Source organism: Phyllostomus discolor, chromosome 3 (genome assembly GCF_004126475.2).
Source record: "Phyllostomus discolor isolate MPI-MPIP mPhyDis1 chromosome 3, mPhyDis1.pri.v3, whole genome shotgun sequence".
NCBI lineage: Eukaryota > Metazoa > Chordata > Mammalia > Chiroptera > Phyllostomidae > Phyllostomus > Phyllostomus discolor.
In genome coordinates this window covers 47849002-47876005 of record NC_040905.2, presented here as the reverse complement: position 1 = coordinate 47876005, position 27004 = coordinate 47849002, and the positions used below count along the sequence as shown (strand labels likewise).

The 27004-nt window shown below is 35.7% G+C and overlaps 1 protein-coding gene across 1 annotated transcript in view; it reads left to right on the top strand.

Moving 5' to 3' along the window:
• Positions 1 to 27004, top strand: part of TBCA (tubulin folding cofactor A) — a 75684-nt gene that overhangs the window by 42891 nt on the left and 5789 nt on the right. The window contains exon 2 of the mRNA XM_028529878.2: positions 17025 to 17130. Within this exon, the coding sequence (XP_028385679.1) occupies positions 17025 to 17130 (106 nt within the window). The remainder of the gene's footprint in view (positions 1 to 17024; positions 17131 to 27004) is intronic.

Genomic DNA, 27004 nt, shown 5'->3' with positions numbered 1-27004 from the left:
ATTTGTACTATTTTAGAAATTTAAATTACTGGATATTTGTTAATGGTTGCTCGGAGGTCTGTTGATGATATTTTATGTAATTATTCATAAATGTAAAGTTAAGGAATCAATTTTAAAGTGTTTATATAGATAATTTCTATTGATGTATCTTCCTTAAAATGACATATTAAAAAAATTATGCTCTTTTATAGAATTTTGCCTGGATACCACTGAGTATTTATTGCCATTAAGATACCATATCTCAAGTAGAAAAATAAGCTTTGTTAGGAAAAATTGGATTTGATTTTTAAAAAATTTGTCAGCTATAATTTACTATATAATTTCTCAAACTAAATATTTTGCTTGATAATATCACAAGATGGTATGACTTGTTACTTTCTACTAAAATGTGAATTCAATAATCAGCCAATTAAAATTTTAGAAGTGATAGGATAGTTATAAAGTTAATGGTCATTTATTTAGTATTAATTATACTAATATACAGAGATACATATTAGTATTAAACTGTTGCCACATTAAGATTTATTTTAAAAATTAATTGTATTATTTAAATTGATAATTAATATGACATTAACTTCTATAAATTGGTGGTTTTGAATAGAATATTTTTATATTTAATATAAGGTAAAAATATACTTTAGAAATAGAAATGTATAAAATACTGTAGTCAGAATTTTGAATATTACCTGCCTTTCATTTTGGATTTCAAGTTTTGGTATTCTATAGAATATGGCTAATTAGATCTTAATAGGTAACTTGAAAAAGTGTTCTGTGTTCAAATTAATTTGGTAAGGGCTGAGTTAATCAAAGTTTAACCTGTTTTTTCATTGTAAGATTACTCAAAAGCTCTCACTGTGGGAATCTCTAAGGGGAATAGAGTTATGCAATATTTCCCAAGTTTTATTTGTTCATAGAAACCTCTTTCTTTTCATCACATCTATTAACATTTCTTGAAAGAGCATTTCTCTTCTGTGAAAGAAAACTGGTTTTCAAATTACCATTGAAAAATGGTAATTTGGTTATATTTATATAGTCAATTAAAGGATAAAAATTTCTCCCCTACATGTAGGCAAGTTTGAATTATCTCCTGGGTCTTTCTTTAACCTTAATGCTGTGGCTATTATTACTTGTGTTTCTTAGGTTGGCTACAGAAAGGGATGTTATAGGAGTGTTTATATATAATCATGGTAGTCTGTCCTCAGAGTCAGGATCCTAAGATTCTATGAAATAACTTATTTGAAATAGTCCAAGAAGACTGTTTAGAACAACTTGCAGAAAGTTCTGAGCTCTTAATGCCAGAAAATCCATTATTTATATATTATTCTGTTTTTGTGAGATAAAGTTAGAGGCTTTTCATGTTTTTACATGCTAACATATGTTGTTCATGGGAGGAGAGCTAAAGGTGGTATACCTCCAGTTATGAAAATGCAAAATCTTTGAACAGTATTTACTGACAAATTCAGAAAGTCAAGCTGTAAAATGACTGTTTTACTCTGAATAAACAATTATGGCGTAAAAAGAGTGAATATTAGAGATAATGCAAACTTTTAAAAACTACAGACTATAACTACTATGACATAGACAAGATTTGGAGGGCTTCAGGGTTATTGGGGATCACTAATCTAATCTTAGAATAATTAAGGAAATTTCGCTATATTGAATGTTCAAACCAGATTCACAAGCTATTAAAATGGTGTCAAATACAGTTCTGAAGTACCATTACCAAATATTATTTAAAAGTACTATATAAGCAGTTAAAGACTTAGAAAATTGGCTTAAGTTTTAAAAAATCATATGTGGAAAAGTACAAAATAAATATACAATTAAAGTGGGCTCTTTATCACACCAAATTACTCTATAACTTTTAATAGGATTACAGAGTGAAAGTTCGTTTTTTTTTTTTTTACTTGCATTTTTCTGAATGGAAATTACTACTAATGATTATTGCTACTGATTATTAATATTCTGTCATTCTTCTGTACATAGGGCCTAAACAGTACCTCAATGTCAGTAATATAAAAATACAAAGAAATCTCTGTACATGTTTCTTCTTAAACTGTTTTGACCTGATGAACAAATCTCAGTACAACAAGCTGAATAAACATGTTACATTTCAAAGTATCTTAACAGTCCCAAAGTCATAAGTTCTCTGGATCCTAGAGCTCTACAACTAAGAACTCCCAGTTTCAGCTCTGAAATTTTCTCAGCAGTAATTCCAAAAATAACTTGAGTAAATGGACCACTAAGAATAATTATTATGTAAAATAGTACTAAATAGGACTTATTTTATAATTTGATAGAATTCAGATATCCTAACTTAAGCTTTTTTTATTTACAAGCAATGAAAATCATCAATCAGTTGAAGTTATTTGTATCAAATTATATTTTCTTTGCCCATTTTAGTTGTGGTAACCTATATTAGTTTGGAGTCTACCATCTATCTGAATGTTTTAACCAAACTGAACTATTTCACAAGATAGAATAATAGTATTGGATATTCCTCTGCTAGTACTCTAGTTTGTAAAGGTTAGGGTGCAGACAACTTAGCTCTTTTTCTTTGAACTTGTCTCAAGTCAGGCCTACTTTATCCAGTACTTGTGTACTTGTGTGATTCTGATGTTCACAGTTCAGGTTGGGGAAAGGGGTTTTGTTTTAGAATAGGTAATTATGAGCTCACTTTTCAACCTGCTTCAGTTAATTGCTGGTGGGGTGTCTAAATAGAGATGTTGTAAAGACAGAAATATGAATCTAGAGAGAAGATAGAAAGTCAAATGTATGGAGATTTGTGATTTTAAGTAGTGGTTAAAACTGTCAGCTAAGAACCATGTGATTTCACTTATGTAGGATATAAAACTGAAACTCATAGACACAGATGATAGTATGGTGGTTACCAGAGAAAAGGCAGTGGGGGTAGTAAAGGGTAAAGGGGGGCAAATATATGGTGACAGGAGATTTGACTTTGGGTGGTGGGCACACTGATCATGTACCTTAGAAAAGTACACTTCAAACCTGTATGATTATATTAACCAGTCACCTCAATAAATTTAGTGAAATTTTAAAAACTGTGAGAGTGTTTTGTATGGAGGTGAAGTAGCTGTGGGAGGTACTATTGCTTTCTCATACAAACTCAAGTAAAAGCTATTCACAGTGGTGTCCTTAGCCATTTAATAAGTATACACTTCAATTTCATTGACATTTCAAAACCTTTAAGGGGCAATTTAGAGGATTAGTGAAATAATTAGTTTTACATTTGTGTTGTATAAATTATTAATTCCTGAGATTAATCAGTTTACTAATTTCTGAAATTCACAATATTGCAAAAAACATAGTGGTGTTGATTTTGCATTTGGCATGCATCATTCTAGTTGTTTACAAAACAGATTTTGTCTTATTTATTAAAATTAGTTAATTTTACATAATCATTGAATATAACTTGAACCATCTCCATTTTAGCAGATTAATTAATGGGTAGTGGGAGATATGGTAATAAATACCATCAAATTAAGCATTTAATTTCTTTCATTTTGAATAGACAAATTGATAACATGTTGCTTCCAGTGGTGGGAACTGAGTGGATGGAGACTTGGTGTTGTGGGTAGTTGGTTGCCTTTTCACTTTGTGTTATTTTATACTCTTCAGATTTTGAACCATGGAATGCTTTTACTTTTGGAACAGGTAAAATAAATTTTCAATTTGAAAATGGCTTTATTTACTTTAAATATGAAATAGTACAATGTGTTAGAAAGTAATGACATTTGAAGTTAGAAGTCATGATGTCACCATTTTCAGGACTGCTGGCCTTAGGTGAGTCATTTTACCTCTTTGAATTGTAGTTTCCTATTTGAAAATGGGAATGATGATAGGTAATTGCCCTGCTTACCTCTCAGGGTTATTGTGAATCCTTTCAGTAAACATATCTGAGAGGTACACATTCTCATAGGTACTGATAGGGGTCACATTTCCAGTACTCAGGGCATTCAGGGTCAAGTAAGGAAGTAGACAAAAATTTAACCCATTATGTCCATATCTATGATGAAGATAAATATGCTATAAAGATCCATAGAAAGCATCCACACTGGCAGTTTAGGAAGCGATAAAGATAGGGGTTAGAGTGGTCCTTCTGGAAGACTAGGACATTTAAGTTTTGAAGAATGAACGGGGTGGGGAAAGAGGATGAAGAGGGAGAGATGGCATTCCACTCAGAGCATACGTCATTTCCAGCCCCATCTCATTTTATGTGTATTTGTGTGTAGCACACTTTTATTTGTTTCGTTAAGAAAAGATTTTATAACAGATTCTTCCTCAGTTTTGCTGGCTACCAAAATCTCAACTTGACTTTTTAGTGACTACAAAATAATTAATAGAGAATGACTAAAACTCACTGAATTTTAACCACATATGGTTTACTATATAGACCATAACCACTAAATCATCAGATTCTGATATTGGTCTTTAGTTCTTCCTCACTAAGGAACTAGTGAGAATTTTTAATTGGGGTGGATAAGCAGTTTGCTTCCAATTTGTAGTCCTTGGATTTTCTCAAATGAATTGGTTTTTTTTTCCCTCGCATCTGTATTGGTATTTTTGTCCTAACAATTTTTTTGTAAAGACATTATTTCTTCTGTTTCTAGAGTCACATTACTAAAACCCCTGGTGTTCAAAAACCTAAAATTCATTCTAAATACAGTCTTTTACTCTGATTTTTATAGAATGCTTTCTCTTGATATGTTTAGCAGAAAAACTTGTTGCCTACTTTACTTGTTAAGTCAAGTAGCTCCTTTTCCTAATCTTGAATACTTTGTCCCTCTTCATCGGGGAAGATAAATTTAAATTCACCTGACAAGAAGTTACTGATTTCCAAGTTGTATGTGGATACACTTTCCTGGGGCCATAGTGCTTCCTTTGTAATGCCAGTAAACATCTTACCTTCCATAATAGTTTAGAGACATTATTAATGCCTACTTTCCTATAAGTTACCATTTAGGGGTATTGATACTTACTATTTACTATTTAATATCTGATATCCTGTAAATTATAAATGTACTTTATAAATTGAAAATATCGCCCTGGCTGGCGTAGCTCAGTGGATTGAGCACAGGCTGCAAACCAGGCATCGCAGGTTCAATTCCCAGACAGGGCACATGCCTAGGTTGCAGGCCATGGCTCCCAGCAACCACACATTGATGTGTGTGTCTGTCTCTCACTCTCTCTCTCTCTTCCTTCCCTTTCTAAAAATAAAATAAATAAAATCTTAAAAAAAGAAAAGAAAATATGATATAGATGAAAGGTAGCATTATTTACTATGGCTCTTAGCTTCCAGTAAGTACCATGGTTATTGTACCATGAAAAACCAACATTTTTAAGTTTTACACTAATTTAAAGTTTGAAATAAAGACTCTTGCATAAAATTTACAGGGACTACTTCTTAATAGAGTGGAAATACAAAATTGAATAATGTATAGGAAATTTCCTGTTTTCATGTTTATTTGTTGATGTGCTTTCTCAGTTTCTAAGTGATTATTTACTTTAGAGTGAATTAGCCAAAGTAAGAAAGCATTTCTGTATCTGCAAAACAGCCTTCTGCTATTAATGATCACCACTTCAGATACTTGTAGCTTCAAAGTAATAGAAAGTCAACTACACAGATGTTTATCATCTCATACATAAGAAATCTGGAGATCGTATGTTTTCAGGGTTGGTTATTTTAGTAGTTTAATACCATTATCAAAAATTGAAGTTCTCTGACATCCCAGACTGACCTGTCCTTTTAGGCTGGATTTTTTCATGATCCCAAGGTGCCTGCCACAAGTGGCAGGTGTCACACACAGGTCACAGTGTCCAGGGGAGAAAAGGGAATTATAGCTCCTTATATCGAATTTAGGAAGAATGACAACCTTCTCAGAAGCCCCAGCAGATGGCCCTTTTGTAGCTTTGGCCAGAATTGGGTCACTTAACACGTGCCGAAACTATCACTTGACAAAGGGAGTAAGACCATTATTATTGGTTTCTTCCCTTGAAGGACATGGCTTCTTGGATGATGATAATCAACATTAGATTCTGTTGGCAAGTAAGAAGTGCTGCTGGTCAGGCAACCAACAGTGCCTCTCACATGTGAGTGCATTTTAACTTTTTTGTGTGTTCAAATGGTTGAGATTTACTTTGAAAAATAAAAAGTTTATCACAGTGGCTAAGTATGACTTTGGAATAAAACAGTTCTTTGGCATTTAACAGCTGTGAGAAATTGGACAAGCTCCATGAATTTCAGTGTAGTTAGTACTAAAATGGGACTCATAATGGTACCCATTTTATAAGGTTGTTTTGAGGATTGAATGACTATGCAGGTAGCATGCTTTGATGTAGTGTTCGGCTCATAGTAAATGGTTAGTATGTGTTAACTGCTTTAATTTTAGCTTATCTTGAATGGATCAAGCTTTTTCCTAAATCTATTATATATCATATTTCATGGAATACCAGTATTGTAACTATCAGTGGTAACTGTTGATTGAACTTCACCACAAGGCTAGTTTGTAAAGAGCAGATTCAATGATGACCACTGGAAATGCTAAAATATCAAAAATTATTTATCCAACCTGACTTCTTCCATCAGTGTTGCTGTCTTCAACTTAATTTTCATTAGTATTATCATTTTTGACCAAAGTTTTATAAAATATGTGAAGTATGTTAGCTTGTATTTTATTCATTTTGAAATATTGATAAATCCTGGTTCAGTTTGCTTTGACTCTAAAGACTGTTTTAAAAACATTGTGGGGAAGTATAATTAAGAGACTGTAAATTGGGAATGATACTTAAATAGGATTGTAAGTATTCAATATTGAATGCAACAAAGTACACAAAAGTCTGTTTGTGTCTTCAATTTACTTTCTTCATCTCTCATACAATAAAAATCTCAGATATAATTGTTTATTTCTTCAGAGACAGGAGAATTTATCAGTTATGTCAGTAGAAGAGAACCGTGTCAGTCAGGAGAAAAGAAATCATACTAGGGGTTTCAAACAGAGGGGTTTAAGACAAGAAATTGATTATACGGGTGGTGGTATAATTTTTATGAAATACTGAGGTTTCATTGGTCAGCCAGTCATCTCAAATTCTTTATTAGAAAAAAATTGGTAGACATTCTTAGCTTTAAACAAATTTAAAAACAAATGAATATTTCAAACAAGTGAGGAAAGATATATTTTGCTCATAGGTCTATTCTAAAAGTTGAAAATGAATAAAATAGATTATAGTTTCATCATTTAAAATATGGTATGTAGTATAGGATTACATTTCTTTCTTAATAAATCCTATGCTGTCCAGAGAAGATTATTCTTATAAGTCCAGATTAAATGAATTTTCATTTTCATCAGTTGCTTCATATAACAACCATAACTCTGTCTGTGTGTGAGAGGGTACTTTCCCTGGAGTTTCTAATTGTCTTTCATTTTTTTATTATTAAGAGAAAAAACACATGAATGACTTCTGTCTTCTTACTCACTGTAACTGTTCCTTGGAATCGATTGTATTCCTCTTCTTAAAGATGTTCCTGTGAGACTCCACACTAAGATTCTTTAGACTGAGTTCCAGCCAGGATGGGGAGGCGTAGGTAGAAACCCTTCACTTCTTTGCACAACCGAAAGGAGGATAACAACCAACCTAAAATCAATAAACAACCAAAAGTGCCAGAAAATCAGACTGTGTGGAACTCTGACAACCAAGGAATTAAAGAAAAAATCAGCCAGAACATCCAAACCAGTAAGGCAGCAGATGAGGCAGGCAGGGCTGACTGAAGGTGAAACTTGAGACTTGGAGTTGACTGTGGACTATGGCCAGTGGTTGTTGGGGTGGGAGAAACTCCCAGTTTCACAGGAGAGTCCATTGGAAAGTACGCTAGAGAGGAGGAGGCAAGCAGCACTGTTCCCTCTCTGGCCCCTCCCCCCTATAACCTATCAGCTGCGCCAAGACAAAGAAATATGGACCAAATGAAAGAACAGAGCAAAACCTCAGAAAGACAACTAAGCAAGGGGGAGATTGCCAACCTATCTGATGGAGAATATAAAGCCCTGGTAATCAAAATGCTCAAAGACCTGATTGAGCTCGGTCGAAAAGTGAGAAAACAAATGTAGGATACCCAAAGAGAAATAAAGCAAAATATTCAGGGAACCAACAGTGACAGGAAGGAAACCAGGAGTCAAAGCAACAATTTGGAACAAAAGGAAAAAATAAACATCCAACCAGAACAGAATGAAGAAACAAGAATTCAAAAAAATGAGAGTCTTACAAACTTCTGAGACAACTTTAAACACTCCAATACCCAAATTATAGGGCTGCCAGGAGGAGAACAACAGCAAGAAATTGAAAACTTATTTGAACAAATAATAAAGAAGAACTTGCCTAATTTGGCAAAGGAAATAGACTTCCAGGAAGCCCAGAAAGTCCCAAAGAAGTTGGACCCAAAGAGGAACACACCAAGGCACATCATCATTAAGTTACCAAAGATTAAATATAAAGAGAGAATGCTAAAAGAATCAAGAGGAAAGGAGACAGTTACCTACAAAGGAGTTCCCATAAGACTGTCAGCTGATTTCTCAAAAGAGACCTTACAGGCAAGAAGGGGCTGGAAAGAAGTATTCCAAGTCATAAAAGGCAGGGACCTACATCCAAGATTACTTTATCCAGCAAAGCTTTCATTTAGAATGGAAGGGCAGATAAAGTGCTTCTCAGATAAGGTCAAGTTGAAGGAGTTCACCATCACCAAGCCCTTATTGTATGAAATGTTAAAGGGATTTATCTAAGAAGAAGAAGTTAATATGAACAGTAAGAGGACAGCAAACTCACAATCATTAAGAACCACACCTAAAACAAAAACAAACTAAGCAAACAACTAGAACAGGAACAGAACCTCAGAAATGGAGATCACATAGAGGGTTATCAGTGGGGGAGTGGGAGGGGGGGAGCGGGGGAAAAGGTGCAGAGAATAAGTAGCATAGATGATAGGTAGAAAATAGACAGGGGGAGGGTAAGAATAGTATAGGAAATGTGGAAGACAAAGAACTTACATGTACAGCCCATGGATATGAACTAAAGGGAAATGTGGGTGGGAGGGGTATGCAGGGCAGAGGGGAGTGAAAGGGGGGAAATGGGACAACTGTAACAGAATAATCAATAAAATACATTTTTAAAAATTTAAAAAATACAGTATGAGTACAACCTAATCTTTAAGGAACTTTAAGGTTTATCAAGTAAATGCTTTTCGGTGTAATGTGATAAGTGCTAAGATAGTGAAGTAGGGGTTGGATAGAGTTAAGTAGAAGTCTTTCAAGTAAGGGTTCCGCAACACTTTTGTAAAGAACCAGATAGTATGTAATTTAGGCTTTGTGGCCACACAGTTCTGTCACAACTACTCATCTCTGCTGTCGTTGCATGAAAACAGCCATAGACGATACATAAATGAATATGTGGCAGTATTCCAATAATACTTTATTTCTGGACACTGAAATTTGAATTCCATATGATTTTTACACATCATGAAATATAATTTTAAAAAATTTATCATTTAAAAGTGTAGAATCATTCATAACTTTTAGACCACACAAAAACAGATGGCAGACCAAATTTTGCTTATTGAAGATAGTTTGTCAACCCTTGTTCTAAGTCTCTGAATTACAGTTTATATGGAATGTGCTTCTTTCTGGTAATCTGTCCAATCCCAGTTGCTTTCATTTCCTAGGGAAGTTTGGTAACCTAATAGGTTTATGAATATGGAAACTCTCATTGCTAATCACAGTGGTTTCTGATTTTCCCTAATATTCTGAATAAGAATCACTGTTCTGTAAAGATAATAAAAAACAGAGGTCAAGCATAAGACCTGAGTTTTGGGGAAACAGGGAGTCATGGGAACTGGGGCAAATACCACATGACTCATTAAAACAGTCATTAGCCACTACGTCGCTCCATTCTGTAGTGAGAGTACAGCCCCAATGTTCCCTGATGAAAATATCCAGGAGAAGCCAGAGATCCAGACTTGTGTGGGTTCTCTGGCTTCCCAGTTGTTTAAGGTGTTGGTAACAAATCTGTTCTATTTTCAATTATTTCAACATTGTAAATCAAATAAGACCATTTTGAGGTTTCATTTAAGTAGTCTGGCAACTTGCCACTCTGTCCTAGCAAGTTTCTTTTACTGTTTAAAGGGAACTTAAGGAAATATCTGTAGCAATATGCATTACTAATTTTATTTTGAAATTTTAAATCCAAGAGGACATTTTTACCTTAGTACTGAAAATTATTGTTAAAGCAGTATTAAATTATAAGTCAAACAAAGCCCAAGTTTGGATGTATCTAGTTCTCACAGCTTTCCCCAGTATCTGACTTTGTGGTCATAAGCTTTTTTATTTTTTTCTTTTCGTTAACAGCTTTATTAAGATATAATTCACATGCCATACAACTTACCCATTTAAAGTCTGCAGTTCACCCTGGGTGGTGTGGCTCAGTGGATTGAGTGCTGGCCTGCAAACCGAAGGGTTGCTGGTTCAATTCCTAGTCAGAGTACATGCCTGGGTTGTGGGCCAGGTCCCCAGTAGGGGGTGCTTGAGAGGCAAACACACATTGATGTTTTTCTCCCTCTCTTTTCTCCCTCCCTTCTCCTCTCTAAAAATAAATAAAATCTTTAAAAAATAATGAAGTCTGCAATTATTTTGTTTGTTAGTATATTCACAGAGTTGTGCACCTATCACCACTATCATTTTTAGAACATTTTATCACCCCCAAAAGATAATCAACCTACTTTATATATTACCTTCCCATTTCCCTCATCTTTCCCAGTTGTAGGCAACCTCTAATTTACTTTATGTGGCATTTTATGTTTGGCTAATTTCACACAGCATAATGTTTTCAAAGTTAATGTATGTTGTAGAATGAATCAGTGCTTCATTTCTTTTATTGCCAATTATTTCATTGTATGGATATACCATATTTTGTTTTCGCCTTCATCAGATGATTGACTTTTTAGTTTCCTCATTTTGTACAATGCTGCTGTGAACATTCTTGTACAACTTTTTATGTGGACATAGGTTTTGTTTCTCTTGGGTATATACTTAGTAATGTTATTACTGAGATATATGATAGTTATATTTAACTTTTTGATTTGAGGAATGGCCAAGCCTCTAAAACAGGCGCACCAATTACATTTCCACCAGTAGTGTTGGATGGTTTCAGTTTTTCCACATCCTTGTCAACACTTTTTATTATCTGACTTTTTAATTATTAGGTGTGAAATGGTATCTCACTGTGGTTTTGATTTGCATTTCCCTTGTGACTAATGATGTTGAGTAGTTTCTAATGTGTTTATTGGGCCTTTGTATATCTTCTTTGGAGAAATGTCTATGCATATCCTTTGCCCATTGTTTAATTGGGTTATTTGCTCTTTTATTGTTGAGTTATAAGTGTTCTTTATATATTCTGGATACAACTTCCTCATCCTATACATGATTTGCAAATATTCTTCTCTATTTTGTAATTATCTTTTCACTCTCCTTATAGTCATTTTATAAGCACAAAAGTTTTTAATTTGGTGAGGTCTAACTTACCTATGTTTTCTTCTGTTTCTTGTGCTTTGGTGTCATATGTAAAAAAGTCATTGCCAAATCCAAGGACACTAAAATTAATTGTGCTTCTGTGCTTTCTTCCAAGAGTTTTATAACTTCAGGTTTTTACATCTTTGATCCATTTTGAATTAATTTTGTATATGGTGTATGTTTGGAAATCACAGGCTTTTAACCTCAAAAATCAAACCAAAGATAAAATGTCTGAAAATACTAATAAAAAATATATACGTAACAGGAGATACATGAAACAAGAATGCCAAATTATTAATAAGTGTTAAAGCTAGGTGATGAGTACATGGAATGTATTATGCTATTTTCTCTACGTTTTTGCCTGAAAAATAATCATAATAAAGTGGCTTTCTAAGTATCAATTTATTATGATTTATTTTATTTAGAATTTTATGAATAGTATATTTAAATGTGATATATGCAAATTTGTGTAAAGGGGTGTCCAACCTTTTGGCATCTCTGTACTACACTGGAAGAAGAGTAAGACAACATTAAATACAGTGTAGTGCCATGGAGTGTAGTGCAGAGGGCCATACATTAAATACCTTGTGACACTTAATCATGCACAAAAAAAAATCTCATGATGTTTTAAGTAAATTTATGATTTTATGTTGGGCCACATTCACAGCCAGCCTGGGCTGCCTGTGGCCCACAGGCCGCAGGTTGGATGCCCATGGAACCTTCAAACGTGTATCGAGGGGCAGCTGTTCTGAAAAATTCTGAAAGAGAAAAAACAGTTTTGCTCCAAGTAAGCTTATAACTGAACAAAGTTAAACTAACTTCCTTACTCTAAAAACTTCTCAGCCCTGGCTGCTGTGGCTCAGTGGGTTGAGCGCCGGCCTGTGAACCAAAAGGTCGCCAGTTCGATTCTTAGGGCACATGCCTGGGTTATGGGCCAGGTCCCTGGTTGGGCTTGTAAGAGCCAATCAATCAGTGTTTCTCTCACAGGTGGATGTTTCTGTCCCATTCATTCTCCCGCCATTCTCCTCTCTCTAAAAAAAACCCATAAAATCTTAAAAAGAAAAAGAAAAAGACTTCTTAGATCTTTAAGATTTGACCAGCAGTAAGATTTAAGCTTATTTGACCACTAGTGTTCCGTGGTCACCACTGAACTATATATTTTAGTAAATACTGAACTATATATTTTAAATCACATTCTGTCATATACTTACAGTTGAGTAGTTTTAAGGTATCATTTGATTATCATTACCCTGATCATTGTAATTTTTTAATATTTCTCCTTCTGATGTTTATCTTTTTCTATTGCTCTTATGTATTTTTTCTCTTATGTATTTGCCTAACTACTAAAAGTTTTGAGATTTTGAAGTTGCTGTGTTTCTTTACCTTTTTAAATATATTTTATTGATTATGCTATTACAGTTGTCCCATTTTCCCCCCTTCACTCCCCTCCACTCTGCACACCCTCTCCCACCCACATTCCCCCCCTTTAGTTCATGTCCATGTGTCATACTTATAAGTTCTTTAACTTCTACATTTCCCATACTATTCTTGCCCTCCCCCTGTCTATTTTCTACCTACCGTCTATGATACTTATTCTCTGGACCTTTTCCCCCTCTCTCCCCCTCCCACTGCCCCACTGATAACCCTCTATGTTATCTCTACTTCTGTGGCTCTGTTCCTGTTCTAGTTGTTTGCTTAGCTTGTTTTTGTTTTCTTGGTGTGGTTAATAATTGTGAGTTTGCTGTCATTTTACTATGCATATTTTTTTATCTTTTTCTTAGATAAATCCCTTTAACATTTCATACAATAAGGGCTTGGTGATGGTGAACTCCTTCAACTTGACCTTATCTGAGAAGCACTTTATCTGCCCTTCCCTTCTAAATGAAAGCTTTGTTAGATAGAGTAATCTTGGGTGTTAGGTCCTTGCCTTTCATGACTTGGAATACTTCTTTCCAGTCTCTTCTTGCCTGCAAGGTCTCTTTTGAGAAATCAGCTGACAGTCTGTCGGGAGCTCCTTTGTAGGTTACTGTCTTCTTATCTCTTGGTGTTTCTAGGGTTCTCTCCTTCATTTTTACCTTGGCTAATGCAATTATGGTGTGCCTTGGTGTGTTCCTCCTTGGGTCCAACTTCTTTGGGACTCTCTGAGCTTCCTGGATTTCCTGGAAATCTATTTCCTTTGCCAGATTGGGCAACTTCTCCTTTATTATTTGTTCAAATAACTTTTCCACTTGTTGCTCTTCCTCTTCTCCTCTGGTAACGTTATAATTCAGATGTTGGAACGTTTAAAGATGTCCTGGATGTTCCTAAGCTTCTCCTCACTTTTTGAATTCTTGTTTCTTCATTCTCTTCTGTTTGGTTGTTTCTTTCTTCCTTCTGGTCCACTCCATTGATTTCAGTCCCAGTTTCCTTCCCATCACTGTTGGTTCCCTGTATATTTTCCTTTATTTTATTTAGCGTAGCCTTCATTTTTTCATCTAATTTGTGACCAAATTCAACCAATTCTGTGAGCATCCTGATCACCAGTGCTTTGAACTGTGCATCTGATAGGTTGACTATCTCTTCGTTGCTTAGTTGTATTTTTTCTGGAGCTTTGATCTGTTCTTCTGTTTGGGCCATTTTTTTTTTTTTTTTTTTTTGTCTTGACATGCCTGTTATACGTATTGGGGACGGTGCCTGTTATATGCAAGGGGCGGAGACTTAGGTATTCACTGGGGCGGGGCAATGCACGTTGTATTTGACGCTATATGGGGGAGGAGTCCCAAAGGGAACAATGGCGCTTCTTCTGCTCTCTGCCAAATTTCATTCCCTTCTGCCTCTTCCCCCAAGCATACTGGGCCCTTCTTGTGCTGATTTCCCTGTGGGTGGCTTGTGTATGTTCTGGGACCCTGGGTCTCTTCAATGAACTCTGGGACCCTGGGTCTCTCCAACGAACTCTCCAATGAGGCTGGGAGTCTCTCCTGGCACCTCAATCCCTACAGATGTTTCAATCGGTGTTTTGAGGCTCTGTTTCCCTGCACTGGAGCCCTGGGTTGCGCGGTCTTGTCTCGCTCCCTAGTTACGCATGGCTTATCTTTGCGTGAATGTGGTACCACCTGGTCCTCCAGCCGCCTTGCACACTGCTCCCCACTCTGTAATTGTCACCTTGCTGGGTCTGCCCGCTGTCCGCACACATGCCCCCGGAGTCTGCCAGCCACAGCTTTTTTTGCCATGACCGGTTTCCACCTGGCCGCTGGGCTCTGCCCCTCCTACTGGTCTGGATGAATGTGTCTACTTTAACTCTTTGGTTGTTGGACTTCCATACAGTTCAATTTTCTGTCAGTACTGGTTGTTTTGTTTGTTTGTTTGTTTCTAGATTTTTGTATCCTTATTTTGGTTATGCACAGAGGCACAGTGTGTCTACCTATGCTTCCATCTTGGCCAGACATTAAGTTGCTGTGTTTCTCTGTGAGGTATATGGGTTTCCAAAACTAATGGAAAACATTTCTAGTTAATATGCCTTTAAAATACAATAAATTATGACTTTTTATTTATACTTGTTTTTTTAACTTAAAATGTTTGCAAAACGTGCAGAGGAGGGCAGTGTTTAGAGAATTATATGTATTCAGGTATCTAATTGAATTTTGCATTCCTCCATAGAATTTTAAAAATATGACAGATGACAGAATAACTAGCAGATTTTAAAATCATTCAAAATCGTGCCACTCAGATAATCATTAGCATCTAACTTTTCTGATAAAAGTAATACTTATACATGGGGGAAAAAACCCTCAAACTTTATTGAAAGGCATAAAATGAAAGCCTCCCTATTAACCAACCACTTAACCTTCCCTACCCCAAATCAATCCTTAGTTTTAGGGCTTTTCTCTCAATACTAGTTTCCCAGGTGCTCGTTGTTATTTGTTTGAATATCCTTTGTATATTCATGGCAACATAAAATTTATGCCTGTCTTGTGGTTTGGTTTTTTGCTTTGAGGTATTTCAGGATGAGTGTTGGAATGCCACGTAATATTCTACAGTAAATGCTGTTAACATTTTGTTGTAGCCTATCTATGTCAGTAACACAAGATTATGAGGCACAGGATGGTCCTTGCCTTGAACACCTCAAAATTCCGAACTAGAATATTTTAATAGTTTAATATTTAGTGTGTAGTTTATGTGGTGATTTAAATCCAGATTTATAATCTGACTTAAAACTCTTCCAGGTAGTATGATAAAAGAGTTCTTTTTAGATTTGCAAACTTATATTAACTTATTAGAATATGAAAAATAAATCACCTTTTGATAAAATTTTCATTGCAGATGATCAGCCAAAAGTCATGCTCTAATATGATTTTTATTTTCCATCCTAGCAACACAGGTCTAGAGACATAAGCAAGGCCAGACAGAGAAAGCTGCTCTTAAATGTATATGGACTATGAGAGCATTTTTCCTGCTGTCTAGATAATGTCAATATGGGAATGTTAGTGTTTTCTTGAACTTTTCTTTTATATTACAATTTATTTAATCAGAATTAGGAGGGATAGAACTATTATGGTTAATTGAATTTTGGTTATCCGAGGAATAATTAGTAGCACTTTGTATTGTTTTATTCTTTATTGTTGGAAATCTTCCTGATCGATATCAATACCTTTTTCTGCATTAGTAAATAAATACTTGTTTGTTTCTACCACTTGCCCATGAAAGAACCATGTCTAAACTCTCCCAGCTCCTTACACAGGAAGGTTGTGCATAAAATTACATATACAGTAAATACTTGTCAAACTATGTTGTTGAAAATAATCTAATCTTTCTTTGTTTTGGATTTGGCATGCAGTATACTGATTTTTTTTTGTTCCAGTAGGCAGAGCTTTTACATTAGATTGTTTCAAGTACATGTGTAAAAGTTTGGAAAACATATATTAAAAAAAACAAGGCAGGACAATCCTGACTGGGTGGCTCAGTTGGTTGGAGCATCATCCTGCACACCAGAAAGTTTCAGGTTTCTTTCCCGGTCACAGCATTTTTCCAGATTGCAGGTTCAGTCTCCAGTGCATATGGGAGACAACTGATCTCTGTTTCTCTTTCTCTCGCTCTCTCACTCTCACTCTTTTTCTCTTTCAAATCAATAAATATACCCTTGGGTGAGGATTACAGAAAAATAAAAATGTTAGTACATAATAATTTTAAATGTTTTTTACGTTGTAATACAATTATAATGGGATATGTTTTTAATTAAAAATTTAAGAATTGCGTGTTTTGATAGATTGCACTTGCTTTAGGCAGGTGTAGGACTTAAGGGCAAGATGATCATATATCAGTGACTAAAATATTTTTCTTCTCTTCTACCCTACTCCCCATCTAGTACATATACTTTTTTATTTTAGGTATGTTTTGTATTTACATAGTTTCTTTATTTCTTGCAGTCTATTTACTAGAGAGGGTTAATTCTCTAAAACATTTTTCATTTTTTTATAGATTGGCTAAAGAAAAAATGATGTATGAAAAAGAAGCAAAACAACAAGAAGAAAAGATTGAAAAAATGAAAGCCGAAGATGGTGAAAATTATGCCATTAAAAAGCAGGTAAAATTATATCTTAAATGAAAATAGCTAACATGTACAGAATACCATATTAACTAATGTATTAACAGCTCTCTGAGAAGGTTCAATTATTCCTTTACTGTTAAAAACCTCCATTTAAAAATGAGGAAACTGAAACACAGGTTAAATAACTTGCCCAAGGTCACACAACTACTAAGTAGCATTTTGAACACAGGCATTCTGGCTCTGGAATTTGTACTCTTAACCATTAAGCTATGCTGCCTCTCCACTTTTAGATATTAAATGTAAAAAATGACTTAATTTTACATTACACCCTAAACTGATGTGAAGACCACCAAAATAAAATATATTCTATACTTTTCAGTAGCTACTTCTGATTATCTTAATACAAAGTTTAGTTTTCTTAGTTAGCATTGCATACAAGGCTTTTCTTGATTTTGATACCTGTTTATCTCTCCAACTTCATCTCTTGCTTGTCCCTACCTGGACCTCTTTAGGTTCTGCCTTTCAGTTTCCTGAACATGCCCTTTCTCTTTTGCCTTTGAGATATTTGCACAGGTCTGTGGTGCTCTTCCTACTCCTTCTATCTACCCTCTCCTTATTAATTCCTATTCATCCTTTAAACCTCCCCTACACTCTGTGTCAATGTTAAGTTAGGCACCTCTCCTCTGTGCTCCCATAATATCTTATTTATCCCCATCATAGCATTTACTGAATATTCATTCTCGTCTGACACTTGTTTCATAATTCCTTGAGAGAAGAGAGGCTATCAGTGGTACTTCCTCATATTCCCACCACAAAATCTATCCTCTTCCCGACATCTGTACCCATACCACCTTCCTTCATGTTAGAGTGGATTATGTGCCCTAGCCTTGTTACAACCACTAGTGACATTGTTATCACTTCCTTCCCCTCATCTTATATAACTGAAATAGCATTTGACAGAAGTAACCACTCTATTTTTGAAACACTCTTTTATGTTGGCATCTTTGATAGAATAGCATCCTAGTTTTCCTTCTATAACATGCTATTATTCCTCAGTTCTCTTTACTGAAACTCTCCCTTTCCCCTCTCTCCCTCCTCCTCTACACCTACCTACCTACACCCCCTACATGCACACATACACACATGTTTTTTTAAATCTTTAGAAGTTCTAAAATCCCTGCCATGGCTAGTGTGGCTCAGTGGATTGAGTGCCAGCCTGTGAACCAGAGAGCCACTGGTTCCATTCACAGTCAGGGCACATGCCTAGGTTGTGGGCTGGGTCCCCAGTTGGGGGCACATGGGAGGCAACCACTTGTCAGTGTTTCTCTCCCTCTCTCTCTCCCTCCCTTTCCTTCTAAAAATCAATAAATAAAATCTTTTTGAAAAAAGTTCTGAAATCCCTTTCTGGGTAATCTCTTACTCTCCTTTTAAGTACCATTTTAATGCCCCTTCATTCATTCATTCAGCAGATATTTATTGACAAATACAGTTTCAGGTACTCTTTTAGTCATAGAATTAAAACCACTAACAAAACAAAACTACTCAGATTCATGCTTATTTTGCATTCATTTCAGTGCCAGTATCTTCCACATTTATATCTCTGTGATCACTTCAGATACATACTTAGCTAGTCACCTGCTTCACATATCCTCATGGGTGTCCAAAGTAAAAATTCTGGTCTTCCCTCAACTCAACCCACTCCCCACAAATAAAAAGCTATTGCTTCTCTTATTTTCCTCCTCTCAGTATATGATTACTTCCACCCATCCAGATACCTGAGCCAAAAATTTAGTGGGTCCTTTCTTGATACTTCTCTCTCTTTCTAATAACCACATATAATAACACCAAGTCCTATTTCTTATTCCCTCTATTTCTTTCTCTACTGCCACTATTCTAGTCCAGTCCACTATCATCTCTTGCCTGTATACTATTGCAAAAGCCTAGTTGGCATATCTTTTGTCTCTTGACACCTTCTATTCCTTTCCTACCACAACACCTAGGTTGATCTCTTCAAAATATACATTGGACCGCTTCTCCTTTAAAGTCCAATGCCCAGTGCATTTACAATAAAATCTAGATGACTCTAGGGAAAAGGAGAGTATGAACAAGCTTATATAGATTAATCTCAAGACTTATTTTTTAAAATTAGCTTTATGAATTCTCAGTGGTTTTCACCATGTAAATTATGTTACAAATGGTAATAGTGTATACTTAATCCAGACTTAATTTTGCAAAATTTATCACTTAAAGTAGATTTTTCTATAGGTAATAGCTTCATTTGATGCAAAAGGAATACATTGGCACCTGAAACATTTTCCCCTAGCTAACTAGGAAGAGAATCTTCATATTTTCTTGAGCTTCTAGGAGAGCCTGTCTTCCTTTGTGTGTGGTATAACAAGACATGTGTCAGATATTAATAAATTGGGGAAGATTTGATAGTATGTATAGATATATGTCCCTGAATATGTTGACTTTATAAAGTAACTGCTCTTCAGATCTTACAAATCTTCCTAAGATTTACATATGGATTGTAACTTTTTGATTTTTAAAATTATGATTAAATGCTTTTAAAATATATACTTTCACACATGTTCACAACACTTTTGTACCTCCCTCACTTGAATGCCTCTATTGTTTTCTCACATCTAATGAGAAACATAACAATAGTGTATGTAACTTTATTTCATCCAGGTCTTTCTTGGACTCCATCAGGCTGATTTTTCCAGTTGTGTAGTTAGTGACTTCATTTAGTTCTTTCTTAGCTCTGTTCTTTTCATCATCAATAATCTATTTTTAATTAGTCATATAGTTAGAATAGGACTTTTACATGGAGTAGGGAATAAATGTGTTCCCTTTCTGAATAAAATTCTACAAATAATATCACAGATTATTTCATTTATTTTAACATTTATCTTTACATACATATTTCATATATATATTTTAAAGATTTTATTATTTATTTTTAGAGACAGAGTAGGGAAGGAGAAAGAGAGGGAGAGAAACATCAATGCGTGGTTGCCTCTCACACAACCCCTACTTGGGGACCTGGCCCACAACCCAGGCATGTGCCCTGACTAGGAATCGAACCAGCAACCCTTTGGTTTGCAGCCCGTGCTCAACCCACTGAGCTACACCAGCCAGGACTTCATTTATATTTATACATTGATCATCTTTCAAAAGAATGACTACTTGATAGTAAGGATTAACTCTATTGAATTCCGATTGTTATTTTAAGATATTGTATACTTACTCATTATATTGATTACATACTCAGATATAAAAGGGAAATTTTTTTTGTTTAAAAGTTCTTTTTACACTCAGTCAAGTTAAAATTCTTTTGCCGTGGTGGTCATGTTTTATAACACAATTTCTTAGATTCTTAATTAACCTAATAGTCATATTCAAAAATGCCATCTCATATCTATTTACAGAAAAATACATTTTTCTGTTTGCTATTGTCAGTCTGCAGTGTACACAGTATTAATTGCAATTTTGTTTTAGAATCTCATGAAACCTATCTTTAGCCCAACCCACATGCTTTTTTCATTTTTCTTTCCCCAGCTTTAGATACACTGTGGCTGGCCATTCATGTTTTTTATTATATGAAGTGGGAGTTACATTGCCAGAAGCCCTATTCTTGGTTGCCTAGGACTTCACAGCTGTAGTGATCTCTTGACATTTGTTGAGTCCCTCATAGAAAATATCAAAGAAGCCAAATGCTGCATTTTGTGGGTTCTCTACCCCTCTCCCTGTATTTCCTCTTCTTCTGAGTTAAATGCTATCCTCAGCCATTCCTCACTATCTTGACTCTTCTCTTACTTGGATTCATTTTGCTCTGGTTTTCCTGGATCTTCTGAACTAGCCCTGTTTCTGTTTTATAACACACGCTTATGATGCTATCTGTCAGTTTGTACCAAACTTCTTACCTGAAAATGATTTCTAAAATTGGCTTTTCCTGGACTAGGCCTAACTTTGGTTCTTTTATTTTTTATTTATTTATGTATTTATTTCTACTTTATTTTTATTGGTTGTACTATTACAGATGTCCCCATACCTGCCCCCCCACTTGTCTACCTCCCCTGCCCATAACCATTGTCCCCACTTCCCTCTAGCTATCACTTTGCTGTTGTCTGTGTCTATGGGATATGCATATTATTCTTTGGCTAATCCCTTTACCTTCCTCCACCCAATTACTCCCTTCCCTCTGACAGCTGTCCCATGTATCTGTGCCTCTGTTTCTAATTTTGGTTCTTTTCACAAAAAAGTAAGACATTTCAGGACCCTAAGAGGCCAAAATACCAGTAGTCAGAGTTATTCTGCTATCTTTTTCTTTTCTGGCTAAGCAGTATTACACAACATCCAAATATTGCCCAAATTGATTTTTATTTTATTTTGTTTTTTGGGTTTTTTTTATTATTATATTTTATTGCTGTCACCCAAGGTAGGTATTCAAGGTGTGCTCTTCATGTGGTCTGAGTATGCCCTCCTCTTGTAGTTGAGCCTTGGTTGTTGTTGGCAGATCAATAGGAGGGATTTACTCAGGCCAGTCAGCTGCAAGGACTGGCTGTGACCACTGACCACCAGCCTCGGCCCTCTGTGGAGAATCAGCAATGGAAGGGTAGGATGGTAGTTCTCCAGTGTAGTCTGTAGCTGTTCAGTGGGTGCGCTGGCCCTGGGGTTTCCCCAGGTGGTGCAGTGGTACAGGTCAAGTTCAGCCCCCTCTTGTGTTTTGCCTGGAGCCACCCTTCCTGAGCTATAAAGCAATCTGAGAAATCTGCTACTTCTCCAAGAGACGGCTTAGAGATTCCCAGGCCAACTCAAACTGTGAATCTACTCTGGCTGCAGCTAGTCCCTGGCCTGGGGCTCACTGAAGCCAGCTGTTGCTTTTTTGAAAGGATTTAGGAAGTTGTGAAGCCTAAATTAAGACCACCCTTTCTATGGAAAAGCAGCTTGGGCGGGCCCATAAGTTGGGTGGGGCAGAGTCTCTGGGGATATCCAAGGTGAGTCAGTGTTAGGTTGATGGAGTTTCAGACATAGCACCAACTTACCAGCTCTGTGGGGGGAGGGTTTAGCAAAGGGGCAGTGGCCTCTGCTCACCTTGATGCCAGACACTTCAGTTTCTCCCAGTATGCCACTGGTGCTTTTCAATCTGCTACTCCAGTGCGGGAGCTCATAGGGAGTGAGCCTCAGTAGACGAGTCTCTGTGTGGGTTCTTTAAGAGGAACTGCTTGGGGCTCCAAAAGTTTCTTCCACTGACTCAGTCCCACTGGTTTTTGCCACTAGAAGTTGTGGGGACTTATCTTCTTGGCACTGGAACCCTGGGCTGGGGAGCCTCCTGTGGGTCTGGGACTCTTCACTCCCAAGATATCCCTCCTGAATTTTTATCCACCACCTGTGGGTGTGGGACCAACCTCTTCTGCATTGTGCCCCTCCTACCAGTTTGGATGGGTGTGGTTTCTTTAATTCTGTAGTTGTCAGACTTCATTCGACGGTTCTGAGTGATGGTTATTCTATATTTTAGTTGTAATTTTGATGTAGTTGTGCGAAGAGGCAAGCCATGTCTGCCTATGGCACCATCTTAATTGGGAGTCTGCCCAAATTGATTTTAGCTCTCTACTTACAATATACTTCTTCACTCTCCTCATCCCGCATTTAGGGATGGATATAGACGATTTTGCCTTCAACCAGGGAAGATATTCTGGTCTTTTTTTTTTTTTTAACTTACCCAGGAACAGAAATGATTGGCAGTAATGACAGTCAAACATCTCTAAGGTTTGATTCATTTGGTGTTTTCCAGAAGCAGTATTAAAGAGACAAACTGGGTATAGCTCAGTGGATTGAACTCGGGCTGGAAACCAAAGGGTCATCTGTTTGATTCCCAGTCAGGGCACAGGCCTGGGTTGCAGGCCAGGTCCCCAGTAGGGGGCACGTGATAGGCAACCACACATTGATGTTTGTCTTCCTCTGTTTCTCCTACCCTCTCCTTCTCTAGATAGATAGATAGATAGATAGATGATAGATAGATAGATAGATAGATAGGTAACTTTTTGGAAGAGATAAACTGGTAACCATTTTCCCACCAAGATTTCTAAAAAATTTTGCAATTATTACATACAGTTGAAATTTTGTGAAATTTATCTTTTTGAGAAAGATGCACACACATTTTTTTCTGATTTACTTGAAACATGAGTTAATAGTTAGTTTGATTTATGTTTCCTAAAAATGAAGGGGAAACTTTTTAAATTAAATAAATGGAAAATAATAGGCTTTAGTCTACAAAGAAGATTTGCCCTAGGGTCTCTTACAAGGCTGATTCTGTAAGAAATACCAGATATTTTTCAATAGTAAAAATACTATGTAAAGTCCATTCAGTGGTGCAAGAAAATATTGTCTCTTGGTGTGTGTACGCAGGTATATGAATAGTATTTCATTTGTATATTTACTTTTTTGTTTTTTGTTATAAATTCATGGGAAGCTACAAAAAGTGTTTAGGGATGTCTCATACACCCTTCACTATTCCTCCCATAATGTTAGCATTTTGCATAATTGTATTACAATATCCAAACCATAAAACTGACATTGGTACACCATAGAGCTTATTTACATTTCACTAGTTGTAATTTGTGTGTGTGTGCATGTGTGTAGTTCTGTACACATGTACAGTACTGTTCAGTACACATGTGTGTAGCTCTATCACATGTACAGCATGTGTAACTACCACCGCAGTTAAGATGGAGAACAGTTCCATCACAAGACTACCTTATGCTGCCTCTTTATTACTTTATTACCCCTGTTCTTCCCTCCCCTAAATCCTAAATAATTAACACTTTTTCAAGAATGTTATATAACATGGAATGGAATCAGACAGTATGTAACCTTTTTTTTTAAGATTTTATTTACTTATTTTTAGAGAGGGAAGGGAGGGGGGAGAGAGAGAGAGAAAGGGAGAGAGAGAGAGAGAGAGAAAGGGAGAGAGAGAGAGAGAGAAAGAGAGAAAGGGAGAGAGAAAGGGAGAGAGAGAGAGAGAGAAAGAGAGAGAAAGGGAGAGAAACATCAATGTGCAGTTGCTGGGGGCCGTGGCCTGCAACACTTTGGTTCGCAGCCTGAGCTCAGTCCACTGAGCTACTCCAGCCAGGGCTAGGTTTTGTTAGATTTATACCTGAGTAGTTCATTTTCTTTGAAGCTATTGTAAGTGTGCTGTTCTTAGTTTCCATTTCCACATAAACAGTACTTGTTAGGTAAAGAAGTACTACCAGTTTTTTGTGTGTTGGTCTTATATCCTGCAACCTTACTGAACTCCTCACTTATTCTAGGATTTTTTAAATAGATTCCTTCTGACAAAACGTAGACGATGTATAGACCATCATGGCCACATAGATAATCATGTCATTTGCTGTTAGGGACAACTTTATTTCTTTTCAATCTGTGTGTCTTTTTTTCCCCTTGCCTTATTTGCTCTGGCTAGATATTACAGTACAGTGTTGAATAAGAGTGGTGAGTGAGAGCTGATGTCGTTACTTTGTTCCAATATCAAGTAGGTGGCAGTTAGTCTTTTATAATGAAGTATAATGTTAGTGGTGGGTTTTTTGTAGGTAGTCTTTTTTAAGTTGAGGAAGTTTCCCTCTATCCCTAGTTTGTTAATTTTTTTGTCATGAATGGGTGTTGAATTTTATCAAATGCTTTTTCCATGTCATTTGATAAGATCCATATGGATTTTCTTCTTTGGCCAGTAATATTGTAGATTACATACACTGATTTTCAGATATCGAACCAGGCCTACATAATTTCTTAAAAAATTTTTGGAATCTTTTTTAAGAGTTCCTCACGTACCTATAGACAAAACCCAGGCTCCATAGCCTTTCTGGTAACACATTGCCTTTATGCTTAAGGAAAGTATCAGACAACAAAACTGGTCAGTGATTGCACCAAGACCCAACCTTGGTAGGTTTTTGCCAAATGGTCACCATCCATACATCCTCCCTTCCTGGCAGTGATATAAGTCCCCAAGACTATATTTGCTACAAGGCTCAGCATATGGAGTCTTCACTGTCTAGGAGCAGAAGAAAGGTCTTGTCTTTTGAATATCTTCTTGATCACTTGATCAGTGGTGTTTAATTCTTTCTGTATGTTGCTGGATTCAATTTGCGGATTTTTTTTTTTGAGCATTTTTGCATCTTAAGTTTATGGGACATAATGATCTGTAGTTTTCATTTTAACACTGCCTTTGTCTGGTATGGGCATCAAGTTAATACTAGTTTTGTAAAATGAGTTGGGAAATGTTCCCTCCTTTTTTCTTGAAGGATCTGTGTAAAATTGGTACTAATTTCTTCTTTACATATTTGATAAAATTGTCCAGTGGAACAGTCTGAGCTTGGAGAGTTCTTTTTCAGGAACTTTTTAATTACAAATTCAAGGTGTTTGATTATAAAACTATTTAGGTTATCAGTTGAGTTTTAGTGATTTGCTTTTTCAAGCACTTTTAAGTTACAAATTTAATTTATTTAATGATCATAGAATTATTCAGGTTATCAGCTGAGTTTTAGTGATTTCCATTTCTTCTAAGTTCTTAAAATCAGGAGCATCATGAAGAATATTATAAAATTGTTTGTAGTATTTTTTTCTCCTTTTAATGGTTGCAAGATCCGTAGTGCTCTTTTTTACTACTGATACTGGTGGTTTGTGCCTTCTTACTTTATCTTTGTTGTTCTCACAAAGGTTTATCAATTTTTTTCAAAATGTCAGCTTTGTTTCATTGCTTTTTCTGTTGTCTTTCTGTTTTTAATTTAATTGGTTTAAGATCTTATTTCTATTGTTTTCTTCCTTCTACTTGCTTTGGGATTATTTTGTTCTTCCTTTTCTAAGTTCCTGAACTAAGAACTTAGATTTTTAATTTGAGATCTTCTTTTCTAATGTAAGCATTTAGTGCTGTAAATTTCTCAGCATTGCTTTAGCTGAATCCTGCAAAACTTGATGTGTTATATTTTTATTTTCACTTATCTATATATTTCTGTTTCCATTGAGACTTTCTTGTGGACCCATGGGTTACTTAGAAATATGTTGTTTAACTTCTAAGAGTTTAAAGATTTTTCTGTTTGTCCTCCTTTTATTTTTGTTTTGTTTTTTTTGTTGTTGTTGTTTGTCCCAGTATGCACTGTATTGCTGTGAATATTTCATGGGTGCTTGAAAAGTATTTCTATTTAACTTTCTTAGGTAGAATCTTCTATAAATGTCAATTAGATCTTATTGGTTGATGGTGTTGTTCAGTTCTTTTATCTCTTTGCTGGTTTCTTTTTGTCTAGTACTTCTATGGGATATTGAAATCCCCAAATATATATGTGGATTTGACCCTTATTTTATCAATTTTTGTTTTCTGTATTTTGAAAATATCTTGTTCAATGCATACACATTTAGGATCACTATGTCTTCTTGGTGGTTGATCATTTGATCATTGTGTAATAATGCTCTTTCTTCCTAAGTTTTTTTGCTCTGAAGTCCATCCACTTATCCAACATTAATAGAGCCACTCCTTTTTTTAATGTTTAATGCATGACATGTCTTTTTTCATCCTTTTATATTCTATCTATTTTGTTCTGTTTGAAGTGAGTTTCTTGTAGACTCCAAAAAGTTGGATCCAATCTGTGAATGTCTGTCTTTTAGCTGGTGAATCTAGACCATTTATATTTAAAATAATTATTGCTATTGTTAAAGAAACCAGATTATTTTTGACCCATGGGATTCTTCTTACATCTTTAACTAATCAGCAATAACCTCAAACACAAGTCAAATGAATTTCTTCTAGTTTGAGAGAAGGGCTCCCAAAAGTAAGCATTCCAAGAAGCCATGTGGAAACTATAAGGCTTTTTAAGACCTAATCTCAGATCTTCAGTCTCAGAATCCCACCCCACTGCAT